At 56.3% G+C, this 14734-nt stretch overlaps 2 protein-coding genes across 4 annotated transcripts in view; both read right to left on the reverse strand.

Moving 5' to 3' along the window:
* Positions 1 to 4941, reverse strand: part of RBFA (ribosome binding factor A) — a 9403-nt gene extending 4462 nt beyond the window's left edge. Inside the window, exons 1-5 of the mRNA XM_006165775.3 lie at positions 4909 to 4941; positions 4095 to 4240; positions 2477 to 2519; positions 1844 to 2017; positions 1112 to 1224 (exon numbers count right to left, since the gene is read on the reverse strand). Of these exons, the coding sequence (XP_006165837.2) occupies positions 1112 to 1224; positions 1844 to 2017; positions 2477 to 2519; positions 4095 to 4240; positions 4909 to 4941 (509 nt within the window). The remainder of the gene's footprint in view (positions 1 to 1111; positions 1225 to 1843; positions 2018 to 2476; positions 2520 to 4094; positions 4241 to 4908) is intronic.
* A 487-nt stretch (positions 4942 to 5428) lies between these two features.
* The window catches only part of LOC102474663 (glyoxylate/hydroxypyruvate reductase B), a 25546-nt gene continuing 16240 nt past the window's right edge, over positions 5429 to 14734 (reverse strand). For all 3 annotated transcript variants that reach the window (XM_006165766.3, XM_027767211.1, XM_006165768.3), the window contains 3 exons: positions 13497 to 13675; positions 11819 to 11915; positions 5429 to 6031 (listed from right to left, as the gene is read on the reverse strand). In XM_006165766.3, the coding sequence (XP_006165828.1) occupies positions 5878 to 6031; positions 11819 to 11915; positions 13497 to 13675 (430 nt within the window). In that variant the 3' untranslated portion in view covers positions 5429 to 5877. The remainder of the gene's footprint in view (positions 6032 to 11818; positions 11916 to 13496; positions 13676 to 14734) is intronic.

Below are 14734 nucleotides of genomic sequence, written 5' to 3' on the forward strand. Positions count from 1 at the left end.
AAAAAAAAACCAGCAAGAGTTAAAGACCACCCTGAGTGACCCGGCACGTGGGGGCCTCAAGCACAGGAGGCTCCGGTCTCAGGACCTGTTTCCCAGAGCAGGCCGAGTCACGGGGTCGCCCTGTGAGACTACATCATAACTCTTGCATGCTGCACTGTGCTTCCAAGTACACCTTTAACTCCCTTCTTAAAGACAGTCTTGCTTGGGGAAATTCTGCTATCTGTATGTTTATCCTCTCCTGTCCACTGTATATTTACAGAATTCTCCATCACAGGGACCAGCAGATGGTGTGATGGTTACGTCATTGGACTTCCACGCAGTCGACCGCAGTGCGAGTCCTGGACCCGATGGCTTAAAACTCACCCCGGGTTTGTGTGTGTGTGTGTGTGTATCCAAAATCCCAAGAGGAGAATGGAGGAGAAAGGACTGAGGCATGGCCATCCCCCTCGGGGGTGATTTCTTGCTTGTTGTCTCTCTGTTCCTGTCTATTTCTACGGCCCTAAAGCAAAAATATCTCTCAAAAGAAAAAAAAGAAATCCTGGGACCAGCAGTTGGTGTAATGGCTATGTCACTGGACTCCCATGTAGCCGACTGCGGTTTGAGTCCCGGACTCGGTGGCTTAAACTCACGCCGGGCGCATGTGCATGCGTGCCCAAGATCCCGAGAGGAGAATGGAGGAGAAGGGACTGTGGTGTGGCCACCCCCCAGGGGGTGATTTCTTGCTTTCTGTCTCTGTCTGTCTTTCTGGCGAGTGCACACGCCCTATAGCAAAAACCTCTCAAAACAAAACAAAACAAAAAAACAATTCTTCATCATAAATATGTATGATAGAGCTTACCAGGAAGAGATCCCTACTTACGTCTAAGTCTGACAGTGTTTGTGATCTGATCTTCAAACAACAAATACAAGAGGAGGCTGCTCGCGTTCTCTTGAACCCCCAGCCCTCCTTTGCTGAATTTATTTAGACTACGAGTCTCTCAAGGCGTGCACCACTCTGCCGCTCTGAGTCCGCAGCAAAGCTACTTCCTGAGAGACCCAGCTCCACCAACGGGGGGCACGTGGGAACGTGAGGCGTCAGCAAGTGAGCAGGCAGGGGCAACAGTGGTCTCACCTCAGGTGCGGGGCACTCCTCTGCAGGGCCGCCTGTGTGCGTGCGTTCTGCTCCGCGGAGAGGCTCGTTCTCCAGTACACGCGGCAGGCGGAGAAGTCTGGACTCAGGGAGACCTAGGAGCCACCACCCCACCCGCTCGTCACTGTCCCGGGCACACAGCTTTCCTAAGGGACAGCGTCAGGGAGGGTGCCGGCCGCTCGCACATCCCACCACCTCCCTAGCCTCCCAGGGCCCTGGACCCCTGCTCTGGGGCCCACTACAGCTGCATGCTCACGGGTGCGGTGCCTTCCCCCTCCCCCAGGCCCCACCGGCACCCGCTGGGCCACCCGCCCGGACACTGCTTCATGTCCCCTGCTCTGGAGAGCGTGTCCAAAGTGCCCCAATCCTCATGGGTGACCGCCCCAATCCTCCTGGGTGTCTCTTTGGCTAAACTCACCCCAGTGGGCCAGAGGGGCCACCCTTCTCCACATCGGGACATGGGCTGAAGGGGTCTGTCCCACTGCACCCAGCCTCCCTCGGGGGCCTCCGTCACACTGCCTGAAGTGTGTCCCAAGGCCCTGCAGTATGCAGTGACACCGTCTGCTTATGGGCCACTCCCAGACCCCTCCGCCTGTCCTTGGCCCTCTGGGACAGACATGGTGTCACTTCTGCAGCCCTAACCAAGGCCTCAGAAGTGACAAGGGCTTCCTTCTAACTGGCAGGCCAGGCTGGCGGTTCTAGACCCCCGCATACCTTCGAGAGCTCCACGCTGAGGTCACAGACTTCCGGGCTCACTTCGGGGGTGCACAGCAGATCGGCCAGGGCTTTGTGCAGAAGGCCGTTCAGGGCCCACAGGCGCACGTGGTCCTCCCGCCTGGTCTTCCTAGGGGCCTTCACGAAGGCCTCCGACTTTGACGGCTTGCCAGCCTCCGCAGGGAGAACACAGGCTGTGGGTGCGTCAGTCCCACACGCGCTCCCTACCACACAGACCAGGCACGGCAAGCACCCAGGCGGGCACACCAGCATCTTGGCCATCCCTCTGGCCAGGCCGGGGTCACAACCCACCCTGGACCGTGCCTGGCCTCCCCAGGCCCCCAAGTGCTGCCAGTGTACCTTCTGAGGGGCTACTGAGAAGCGACCACACACAGCCCTGCAGAGCAGGGGCTCCACGCCTGGCCCCCGTGACAGTGTAGTGCGTGTGTGCTCCTGACGGCCGCTGTCCACGGGTCGCTGCTCGGCCTGTACTAGCAACTCAGTGGGCACCACACCGCGAGATCGGGTGCTCTAGGCGGCCGCTGCTCTCCCCCACGTGTGCACACTGTCCCGTCTGCCCGAGCCAGGCATCCCCACAGGGTGAAGCTGGTCCACAGCGGTGACTCCACTCACCAAGTAAGATCCCAGGGACGGACCTTCATACCAAAACTTCTTTCTACAGGGACAAAAAGCAACATTGGGCAGGACTGACGGCACCTTACGGCGCTGCACAAGCTGCCCTGAGGGCTTGCTGGGGCCGGCCAGTGGCATGCTGGTGAGGGCACAGGGCCGGCCGCAGTTCGAGCCCCGACTTGGTAGCTTTCTCTCTGGACTTCCCTCTCTCTCTGTGTCTTTCTCTGGTCAAATTAAGATAAATTAATAAATAAATAAAGTTAAATAAATAACTCTTAAAAAAGAACTATAAAAAAGAAAAAAAAAAGAGGCTGGGCTAGCATGGCTGCGCGGGGGGCTGCCGGTGGGGTCTAGACAGTCTTTTACTTACACCACGCAGTCTGTAGGGGAGGGGAGGGACCCTAACCGCCTGCTTTTAGTTAAATCCGACCTCCGCCCCCACCAGAGCCAGGCTCCTGTGTGCCAGCCTGCCTGTGAGCACCACCTCGGGCTGAGAGCCACTTCCACGGACACCCAGGGTGGCCTGGGGGTGACTTCTCACTCACTCGGTCTCTGGCAAGCACACGTATCCTATAGCAAAAATCTCTCTAAAGAAAGCAAGCACAGGGACCAGCAGTTAGCATAAAGGCTATGTCGCTGGGCTCCCACAGTAGTCGGCCGGGCAGCTGTTGGAGTCCTGGACCTGGCGGTTTAAACTCATGCCGGACTTACGTGCGTGCATGCCCAAGATCCCGAGAGGAGAATGGAGGAGAAGGCACTGCGGTGTGGCCATCCCCCCTGGGGGGTGATTTCTCGCTTTCTATCTCTCTGTCTCTCTGAAGGGCGCCTGCATCCTATAGCAAAAACCTCTCCAGAAAAAAAAAAAAAAAAAAAGCAAGCACACGTTCCACTTGGGCTCTGCAACCCAGACCTGGTCCTCTGGGCTAGGTCCAGCAGAGGGCAGCGTAAAGACACTGCCCAACACTCTTCCAACTGCACCCTGTTCTCGGCAGGGACAGGGACCGCGGTGGGCTGGGGTCATGGTTGAGCCCCAGGCTGGTCTGGGGCTCCCGCCACCTTCCCAGCTTCCGGTCCTGAACCCGGTGACACAGCATGCCAGGTGGCCCACCCTAGGGGTTCCCTGGCTCCCGGGGTGTTCGTGGCCGGCACTGCAAACCCAATCATCCTGACAAGCGCTACTCCCCAAGAGGGGCCAGAGAAAAGGCCTCCTTTTCCCCCTCGCCCTGCTGTTTATCTGGGGACTGGCCCCCTGAGAGCTTCCGCTACGAGAATCAAAGTGAACATGTTTGTCGCTTCGCTTTTCTTCCTTCTTACCTGGCTAACGTGGCGTCGCCCCCGCTGAGACCAGAGAAGGCGGGGTGTGCGCGCACTGGGACCTCTGGCGACCCGTCAGCCTCGAGGACCCCGTGTGGACACCGGACCCTCCCTTGCTCTCGCGTGGACACTGATCCCCCACGCCAGAGGACACCCCATGGATACCGGACCCCTACCCCGCCCCAGGACCCCTTTCCCGCCCCAAGACCGCCCCCGTGGACATCGAACCCTCCCGCATCCCGAGGACCCCGTGGACCCGTCCTCCCACACCCACGCTGCCCCCGCAGGCGCGCCCGGGCCCCACCTGGTCTTCGCTGCAAACTTCTTGAGCAGGCTCCTGAGGACACCGCGGAGCCGTGCAGGCCTCGCGCGCCGCAAGCAACGAGCACGGCACCGCCGAGGACCGCCCGGTGGCCCCACAGCCAGCAGGCGGGCGCCCGGAGGCCCATGCTGTCAGGCCGGCCAGGCGAGCCGGGAGCCTACCGGACGCCGAGCTGGGCGGCCGTGCAGATGCGAGACCAGGAGAGGAGACGGGTCACGTGGACCGGAGGTGAGACGACGCACACCCGGAGCGGGGCCAGATGGGGCGGAGCCGGGGGCGGGACTAGGAGCGGGACCAGGGCGGGAGACGGGCCACGTGGGCCGGAGCTGAGGCGATGTATACCCGGGGCGGGGTCAGGGCGACGTGAGAACGGGGCGGGACCAGGGCGCGGAGTCTGAGGGGCGGACCGGAAGGCGGGGCCAGCGTGCAGGTGGGCGGGGCCGGGGCGTGGAGTCAGCAGAGCCAGGGGCGGAGCCAGGCAGGCAGGCGGGGTGCGGGCCGCCAGGCGTCCGTCAGGGTCCAGTGGCCCGGAGGCCCCACCCGAGGCCTGCCGGGCGGCAGATGTCGCGGGAGAACTTGACGGGGGACGCGCACTAACAGCCAGGCGCCCGAAAGTGAAGAATTGGAGCGCAATTCATTTGGATCCAGGAAACCCGCACGGAAGTGTGCCCGCACACCACACAGGCCAAGCGCAGTGCGGGGCGTCCTCCGTGCGGGGCGCTCCCTCCTGGAAAGGACAAGGCTCGAAACCGCTCCAAAGGAGAGGTGGTCATTCCCAGCCGGTAATCCTCCCCACCCGAGAATCCTGCAAGCCGACCCTGCCGTCCATGCTCCGTGCTCTCCCTGCTCCTGCCTCCTGCTGGCAAAGGCTGATCTACCGGGGTTTCTTGTAATATTTTATTTAACTTTATTATTATTATTATTCAGTTTGACCAGAAGAGAGCGGTGGGGAGGAAAAGCGAGAAAGCAAGCCGCCAGGTCCAGGCTTCAAACCGCAGTGGGCCATGTGGGAGTCCAGCGCCTTTAACGACCACGCCACTGTTTTGACTGCTGCTCCCTTTAGAAAATAAGCCCCAAAGCAAAGATTGCGTTTTCTATGGCAGCCCTAGCTCCTGGAACAAGACTGCATCGATGGTTCTCAAAAATTATTTGTTGGACGACGGAGAAAAAAGAATGGATAGCGTTATGGTATTAGGCAGAATATGCAACCCAAGAAGCTATCAGAATTTAACGGGTTGGATGGAAAGTAACAGTCCAGTAGGAAACTCTCAGGCCTAGCTCAGGGCTTTCTTTTAAACATCCATTCACTCATTCACTTGTGATTTTGAGCTGCCCAGTCTGGGACTCCAAATACAGTGAGGCATGTGGGAATCCAGCCCTTTCATACCACCTGCTGGCCCACAACTCAGGGTTTTAATTCAAATTCAAACCAAGCCCAAGGTTTTAAACAAAATTCAGTCTAAGACTGGATAGTACCTGTGCTGTTTCATTATGAATGATAACAGCAGACTTCACCTGAGCGCTGTCAGGAAGGAGTGGGCAGATGGGGGCATAGAGCCTCGGACGGTCCTGGCCCGGTCCTGGCCCGGTCCTGGCCGTCACTCCTCCTCCTCCTGTTTTCAAGGCTTTCCAGCCAGAATCATAATAGAATCATAATAAACAAGTCTATATGGTGGGTCTAACATGTACAAAGTATAGAAAATGTCCCTTTTTCCCCATTTAGTCTGCCGCTTTCATCCCTCTGAATTCAGTCCATACAGATCACTCAGGCAAGCACTTCATTGGGAACAGGAAGGCCACTGAGAGAAGCCAGGATGCCCTCAACCAAGCTTTCCATCATCCGTCGTCTGGCTTGGTGGGTCGCACTTCCAATGTGAGGCGTCAGGATGATGTTCTTCAACTTCAGCAAAGGGTGGTCTCTGAAATACAGATTAATTCAGGAAGCTGTTCAGAATTGTCAGCTTCGTGGTCTGGTCTCCCCTGCTCTGGGCAGCACCCTGCCCTGAGACAGTAAAGGCCCCATGAGGCCCACGGGTTCTCACACGCACCCCACAGAGGCCCACTCACTGCTCATGTAGCCCTAGGATGGGAGGCCCAGCATTTGGGGTACAGAACACACATCAAGCCTGCACTCAGGCCACTTTGAACACAAAGGATGACGTGCAGTGGTAATACAGTGGCCCCGACAGGAAGGGCTTTAGGGAGATGCACGCTCGTCTAGGTGCATGGGGCAAACTGAATGGGCATGTGCTCTCTGGGGAAGGGTTGCTGGTGATAAAACACTCCCCGTAGAGAATGATGCTACAGTCTTTTCCCTTTCAGGGTTTTGGGCACTCAGGCCAGTGTCCAGATTTAAACTGAGGGTGGGCCACGTGGGACCCAGCTGCCTTAACTACCATGCTGGCCCTGATTTCGCTTTGAATGAGAAAGTGGCATTTGGAGGGAAGATCGTTATTAACTGGAATTAGCAAATTAGAGGGAGTTTTATTCCAGAAGAGAGGTGGCAAAGGCCAGCCTGGAAGATAAGAAGGCACAGTGAGGTGGCCGGCACACTGACATGGTGACAGGTAACTGAAACCCACCTAGCAAAGGGTGGCAGCACCACTCGGCAGGGTTTCCCGACCATCTTCATGTGGACAGAGGTTGAAAGGACCGGGGCAGGGGTCCCGCAGTGGCTGAGGCTCAAGGGGCACACCTATGAGAATCGCATGGACCTCAAACCCCTGCGAGTTCTCTAGACGCGCTCGTAACTTACCTCGGAGCACCAGGACTGCCCTCGCCTAGGATGGCTGGTAGACAGGGCTAGCCACCACTGCTCATGCCCAGGGGGTAGAGGCGGGCTGCTATGACACAGCAAGCACACGGACGCGGGCAGTCTCGTGTGAACCTATGCACGGAGATGGGGTGACTGGCTGTGTCTCCCTGACTGCGGCCCAGACATGACCAAGCGGTGGCCAGCTGTGCTAGCACGGCTCACAGCAGTGTCTGGTGCAGCGACGAGGCTGCTTCTGCCAGGGAGGCACAGGACATCAGTGATTGTTAATGGGGTGTCCCGTGGTGACACTGGGTCACGCTGTGAGCACACTGTGACATGCATGCCACGGCCATGTTGGTAAGATGCAGTGACTCCAGGGAGGTAAGTCATACAGTAACACCAATGTCAAGGATCTCACACCGAGACACGGGTTCCCAAGGCCAGGCAGGTGCAGCCGTCACGTAGACTACCAGACAAGGTCAGGTACATGGGGTGGTTTTGCTGTAAGAGTCACAGCCAGGCCAGGGCAGTCAGTGTCTTATGCAGTAAAGCATTAGCTTAGCGGGCAGCCTTGGGGTGCTTCCTGCACACGCCACACACACCACTGGTCCTGGATCGGATCCCAACGGCACCCAGAGAGGCCAAGATTTCCTGCCAGATTATAGTTTTCTTTCTTTTTTTACCAGGGGGTACGTGCACTTACCAGAGAAAGACAGAGAGGAAAGGTGAGGAAGCTCCCCCATGGGGAATGATCGTCCACAGTCTCCTCACCTCCCCTGCTGCCAAGACTGCGGCATGCACACCTCTGTACCCAGCGTGCTTTTCTAGGACTTCAGCTGTGCAGTCGGCCATGTGGGATGTGGCTCACGTGGGCACCAGGCAACGGGCTGGCCCAAGAGCATCTTTGTGTACTGGCTCGGGGCCCTGTGTGATACCCGATGTTTAACTGTAACTTACGGGGAAGGCGTGGTCTTCACCTGGGCCACTGCGTCAGTCTGACCTCCAGAAGGGCTAGAGACCAGGTAGCTAAGGCCGCGTGGAGACCCTCCAAGCCTGTGGGGCTCAGGTAAGCTTTTCTGGCGGGAAACGCAACCTGCTCATTGCTGTGTGTCTGTCCCAGTCCCACAGGGAGAGACGGCTAGAAGCTTGCACATGGCCTCTCCTGGACGCCACTCTGTGCAGCTTCTGTTGTTGCCCTTTCCACGTTCCCAGTTTTTGCTGTGGGGTGTGTGCATCCTAAAGGTGCCCAGAGAGAGACAGAGAGGAGAGAAGTCGCCCCAGAGCTAAGGCACATCACCCTTCTCCTCCATTCTCTCGAGGTTATGGGCACACGCCTGCACGTGCCCAGCATGGGAGCCTGAGCTGCATCTATTATTGCTATTTTCAATCTGTACCCTTCACTGTAATAAACTACAACTATGGGTAGAGCAGCTTTTCTGAGTTTTATGAATCTTTGTAGCAAATCGTGTCAGAAAGTAATCTTGTAGACCCCTGGTGTCATAGGAAGATGAATTATCTTCTAAAAAATAATCTTACAATTTTTTTTTTTTTTTTGTCATAGGGCACATAAGCTTGCTAGGAGAGATAGGAGGGAATGTGAGAAATCATCCCCAAGGGAGGACCCATAGCACAGTCCCTTCTCCTCTTGGGATTTCAGGCACATAGGCACAGCACCGGGTGTGAATTTTTAAGCCGCTGAGCCCTGGTCTCAAACTGTGGTTGGCCAGGTGAGGGTCTGGCACCTTCATCACTGTGCCATCTGCTGGCCCCGGTAGTAATCAATTTGTAAAGCAAAGCATACTTGAGTACTATCCCTGAATTACAACACATTTTCTACTTTAATTTTTTCAAGAGAGCACAACTATGGTTAGTAGCCACAAAATTTTTCCCCAAAAAAATCAAGATGAAAACTCAAACATATTGTATAGAGAACAGAGATTTACATGGACATTAAAAAGATTAAGTTATTGGGGCCAGCAGGTGGTGTAGTGGTTAAGGTGCTGGACTCCCACATGGCTGATCACGGTTCAAGTCCCAGACCTGATGGCTTTCTTTTTCACTTTCCCTTTTTCTTCCTGGTCAAATTTTAAAAAATGATAATAACAAATAAAATTAAATAACTTTAAGCAAAAAAGATTAAATTATTTATAAAATAACTATTAAATATTTTGGCTATGAAAATTATTCCACACACAACGTAGTATGGGCACCGCTTGCTCAGTTAGGCTGAGCTTTGTGATATGACCCTGGAGTTTGCCCAGTGACTTAGCTGTGGTCTAGTAAGAACGTCATTTTGGGGGACCAGAAGTTAGCGTAATGGCTATATCGCTGGACTCCCATATAGTCGATCATGGTTTGAGTCCCAGACCCAGTGGCTTAAAACTCATGCCAGGCGCGTGTGCACGCGTGCCCAAGGTCCTGAGAGGAGAATGGAGGAGAAGGGATTGCGGCATGGCCACCCCCCGGGGGGGAGTGATTTCTCGCTTTCTGGTGAATGCACAAACCCTATAGCAAAAACCTCTCCAAAAAAAAAAAATTAAAAAAGTAATTTCGGAGATGGTCACATAACTTCTAGGTTTCCAAGTAAGTGGACAATTAACTACCTGAAAGGCTCAGGCTTTCTAATTTTTATTAAAATTATTTTTTGTTGTAGGTCAGTGGTTCTCAAACTTTTGGTCTGAGGGCTTTACTGTCAATATTGAGAAACCCAAGGGACATTGCTATGTGGGCTGTATCTAGTACACCGGAGATTAAACTGGGGCCATCAGGTGGCGTGGCAGTTAAAGTGTTGGACTCCCACATGGCGACCTGGTGGCTTGAAAATCACACTGTGTGTGTGTGCACATGTGCCCAAAATCCCAGAAGGAGAAGGGAGAAGGGTGGGGGATTTCTCCCCCCCCCCCCACAGCAGTGCACATGCCCTATGGCAAAACAAAACAAAACAAAAACAAAAAAAGAAAGAAATTGAAACTGAAAAGCATCAGTAACTACTGGCCGTCAGAGCCAGGACACTGCCATGGGCCATCAGCCTCCGGGGATTCCTCTGTGCTTCAAAAGAAAAGGTAAGGCTCCAGATGGCACCTTATAGCGCTATGGAAACTGCGTCACAGATCCCTCAAGAGGTCTTCGATCGCAGTTAGAGAACCTCTAGGTTTGACACACAGTTGTTTTTCTCAGGACCCCTGAGTTCTGTGGCCCTCTCGGTAAACTCAGACACTGGTCTGCACATCAAACACCCGCTGACAGTCACTGCTTACTGGACAGAAACCGGGGTGAGGAGCAAGGACCGGTCCAGTAAGGCGGAGCAGGGCTAGTCCTCCCGGCCAGACTGCTGGGGGAAAAACACATGAGCAAATAAATGAAAGAAAAATAAACACAGTGTTCCACACACGGACTGAAAGAGCGGGCAAGGTGGCCAGGCCCCTGTGCATGGTGACATGCGGCTCCAGAGAGCCAGACCCCTGCCCGGCAGCTGGTACACCTGGGCACATGCTCAGGTGTGCTGGACCAGGATCACGACACGGCCAGACCCTGCAGAGAACACTAGCCCTCAGTGCGTATGCTCACACACCAGCATACATAAAGAGAAGCTTCTTTTCTTTTTCGGGGGCGGGGGAAGAGGTTTCTGCTATAGGGCGTGTGTGCTCACTAGAGAGACAGAGAGACAGAAAGTGAGAAATCACCCCCCAGGGGGGATGGCCACACCGCAACCCCTTCTCCTCCATTCTCCTCTCGGGATCTTGGGCACACACACACACGAGCCCAGCATGAATTTAAGCCACTGGGTCCAGGACTCGAACCGTGATCGACTACATGGGAGTCCAGTGACACAGCCATTACACCAACTGCTGGTCCAAGAGAAACATCTTAAAACCAACAACTGAGGGGTAACAGTCCCAACTGTAGCTGACTAAACCCTGAGCATATGGGTGTGACAAGAGGGACAAACACGGCCGATGCCAGTGCTGACGTTCCACGGCGGTCAGGCACACAGGTGGGCTGGGCTCGAGCCTCAGGAGCAGGTTTTCCTGGGACCCTGAAACTGCTCGTGTGAATGGGAAGGCAGTACAGTAGCTGTGTCTGGGAATCCCGTCATGTGGGCTACAGCTAACAGGTATGCGGATCCTTAGCCCCCAAAGATGGCAAGATTGATGTGTAACTGCATGAGGATTTGTAAAAAAAAAAAAAAAAAAATTGACCATGGGCCAGGCAGGTGAGGAGGTGGGATCCCACGGGCTGACTATGCAGTTCAGTCCCAGACTGAAAATCATGCCAGCCATGCGTGCCCAGAATTCCTAGAGGAGAACAGAGGAGAAGGGACTGAGCCGTGGTCATCTCCTCTTGGGGGTGATTTCTGACCTCCCCTCCCTGTTTCTATTTCTCTCTGGCTAGTGCATGAGCTCTATAGCAAACTAAAAGAAAGAGCGAGCGAGAGCAAGAGCCCACACTAGTGCTGCAGAGGGCAGGCCAGGGACCACAGTGCAGGAGGGCGGTATGGCCCACCAGGACAGCACAATGACTCTCAGCCATGGGGCGGTGCCTGGAATGTGCTGAGCCCCATCCATGGGAGTGCCGGACAACCTGCAGAAGAGCCTCTGCCCCCAGGGGACAGGTCTCCAGGCCTTTCAGGCTCTGCGAGGCCGAGACCCTATGGCTGCATGGCTCAGCAGGGCTGCAAGGCTGACCGTGGCCAGTGTCGAGGACTGTGCCTCGTTATCAGAAGGATCTGTGAAACTGCAGCGCACACGCCCGGTGGCCAGAAGCCACGTGGCCGGAGGGGCGCGGATCCCTGGCTGACCTGAACACGCTGGTGCACATGCCCAGGGTCTCGAGGAGTTGGAGGTGGACGCCACCAAGGTGCCTGCTCCCATGTCTGGGCCCGGCCTCTCCAGGACACGCAACGCCCCTACCGTGCAGAGGGAGGAGATGCTGACTGCGTTGGCCTGCTCACCTTGGCAGAGGCTCCGGGAACGTCACGTCCAGCGCCGCAGCTGCAATGACCCCGGTCTGCAGAGCTTCCACCAGAGCGTCCTGATCGACCACCAGGCCTGCACCAGAGACATGGCTTCATCCCCACTGGACAGCACAAGGCAGCTGTGGCCACACTAGCTACTCCTCACACGTCTCAGCTCCGTCCCATTGACACATCTGAAGTCTGAAGGGGACCGGCGAGTGCCACGTAGCCCAGTCTGATAGAAGCCAGGTCTGAGCCACGAGGTACAGAAAGCTAAGCCCGCATGTGCAGCCCCTGAACCCTTGGCGCTCACCCTGCAGGAAGGACGCGGCTGTGGTTCGCGCTGGCCAAGTGCTCGGCTCCCAGCGCCTGGGTCCTGACTCACGCCATGGGACACGTGCACGGGGTTAAGCTGAGAGGGCTCCTAAACAGCAGTTTGGTATGTGCATTTATAACCAAAACAGGAGGGGGACCAGCAGTTAGTGTAATGGCTATGTCGCTGGACTCCCACGTAGTAGACCGTGGTTCGCGTCCCGGAACCCGGTAGCTTAAAACTCATGCTGGGCGCGTGTGCGTGCGTGCCCAAGATCCCGAGAAGAGAATGGAGGAGAAGGGGTTGTGGCGTGGCCATCCCTCCTGGGGGGTGATTTCTCGCTTTCTGTCTCTCTATCTCTGTCTGTCTGTCCAGAGAGTGCACGTGCCCTATGGCAAAAACCTCTCCAAAAAAAAAAAAGAGAGAGAGAGAGAAGAGATCGGGGAGTGATTTTTCATTTTTCCTCTCTCTGTCTCTCTCTGGTGAGGGCATGCACCCTACAGCAGAAACATAAATATATAAGTAAATAAAAACTAAAGAGACACAAGAACGATGCATAATTATGACTTCGAATGCAAAGCAGGACGGGCTGCTCAGTGGCAGAGACTGAGAAAGCGCTTTCTGTCAGGCCGAGACCTGTGAGGGCCACGGCCCCGAGCACTGCCCTCCGTGGACCGTACCGGGCTGACGCTCCGGGGTCCTGACATGGCATACCCCACGTGCCGTGTGGCTATGGTAAGCCTCCCCAGGGAGTGTGTCTCTGGGAGCCAAGCCTGCCTTGCCCCAGGCATTACATGCAGACGTGAGAACCGAGCTCGGCAGCGTGCAGGGGGCTGGTCTGTCCCAGCTCATCCTCCAGCCTGAGCTGGTGAGCATGGCTGGACGTGCCGTCAGGCCTGGCCTGCGTGTGTCACACCCATGTAGACAAGACTTCACCGTGCTTCTCTTCAGACGCCACGTGCAGTTCACCATGAGACCTGGCAGCAGCACTGACCTCCTGCTTCCGGAGCAGGAAGCCCATGCCCAACGGCCAAAGCCACACTGGGCCATTCTGACAGTGAGGGCCCAGGGGCCCGCCCTCGCCAGTTCTGCATGATCGCACTGAGGACAAAACACCACGTGGCCTAGGTGCCCAGGCTGGGACTTGCAAGCCCCACCTGCAGCATCCCTGCCCCTCTGCTACTAGGCTGACCTTCTAAGTGACACAGACAAGACCAGGAGGGCCTCGGAATAAACTTCCCTCACTCTCCTGCCTCCAGTCCAGGGGGCATGTCCAGACCCTGCAGCCATTCAGAAACAGGCTCCCAGAAACACAATCAGGCCCCGGGTCTCTCCCTGGCTCCGGGCAGGCCATGGGCGCACCTCTGCTGATGTTGATGAGAATGGCGGTCGGTTTCATCAGCCTCAGCTCCCTCCGGCCAATCAGCCCGCGGGTCTGGGGTGTCAGGCTCAGGGCCACCAGCAGGAAGTCCGAGCGGGACAGCAGGTCATCCAGCCTCGCACAGTATGTGGCCCCGACAGCCGCTTCCTCCTCCACTGCCCTGGGGGGAACCACACACACCCTCAGTCAGACCTCCTGGGGCGTGGGGGCAGCACTCTGGGGAAGGGGCTCTCCAGGAGCCCGAGCCGGTCCCTCCTCTGGGCCTTGGCCCACATGGGCCCGGCAGCAGGACCAGGACCTGAGGCTGTGCTGTCCAGCCTCTGGGAGCTCTCACTGCCCCTCACCCGCCTCAGAGCCCCTGGAGCTGGGCAGGCCTCAGTCCGGCTGACCAGATGCTTGGTAAGGTGGAGCCGGGCGGGGACTGCAGGGAGCCAGGACAGAACCCAGAAGGCTCGCTCTGAGCACCCTCTGTGGCAGGTATCGAGGGTCCGACGCAGGCTGGACCCTAGTCCTGTGTTCCTTTGCTTCCAGCCACGTCGTAACCTGCCCTGTTTACCTGGGGAACTGGGGACCAACAGAGACCCCGAGTCTGGTCACCACATGGGCTGGAGAACAGCACCGATCCCCACAACACGCTGACCACAGCTCCCCATGAGGGCCGGCCCCCGTGGCTTTGACCTTCCTGTGGCCCCAAAGGCCACGACTCAAGTTTCTCATTGTTTATTGTGCAAATAAAGTAACTGAGATGAGAGAAGATTCTGCTATTGAACTGCCCAGCTTTCCAGGCCTCTAGAAATGCTGGTTACAGGACACGCTGAGTTTTCCACATTTCTTGAGAGACCAGAAGCCCATTCCTTTATTTAACCACTGTCAGTTACACAACTGTCCTAGATGCCAGTTCTGTCCGGGCAGTGGGACAACAGCAAAACTGCAGAGACATTGGGGCCAGCATGTGGTGTAGTGGTTAAGTGTTGAACTCCCATGTGACTGACTACAGCTCAAGTCCTGGACCCAGTGGCTTGAAATTCATGTTGCGTGTTGGGAACCAGCAGTTAGCGTAATGGCTATGTCGCTGGACTCCCACGTAGTCAACCGCGGTTCGCGTCCCAGACCCAGTGGCTTAAAACTCACGCCAGGCGCATGTGCGTGCGTGCCCAAGATCCTGAGAGGGGAATGGAGGAGAAGGGATTGCGGCGTGACCATCCCCCCTGGGGGGTGA

Source organism: Tupaia chinensis, unplaced genomic scaffold, assembly GCF_000334495.1.
Source record: "Tupaia chinensis unplaced genomic scaffold, TupChi_1.0 Scaffold144022_1, whole genome shotgun sequence".
Classification (NCBI taxonomy): Eukaryota; Metazoa; Chordata; class Mammalia; order Scandentia; family Tupaiidae; genus Tupaia; species Tupaia belangeri.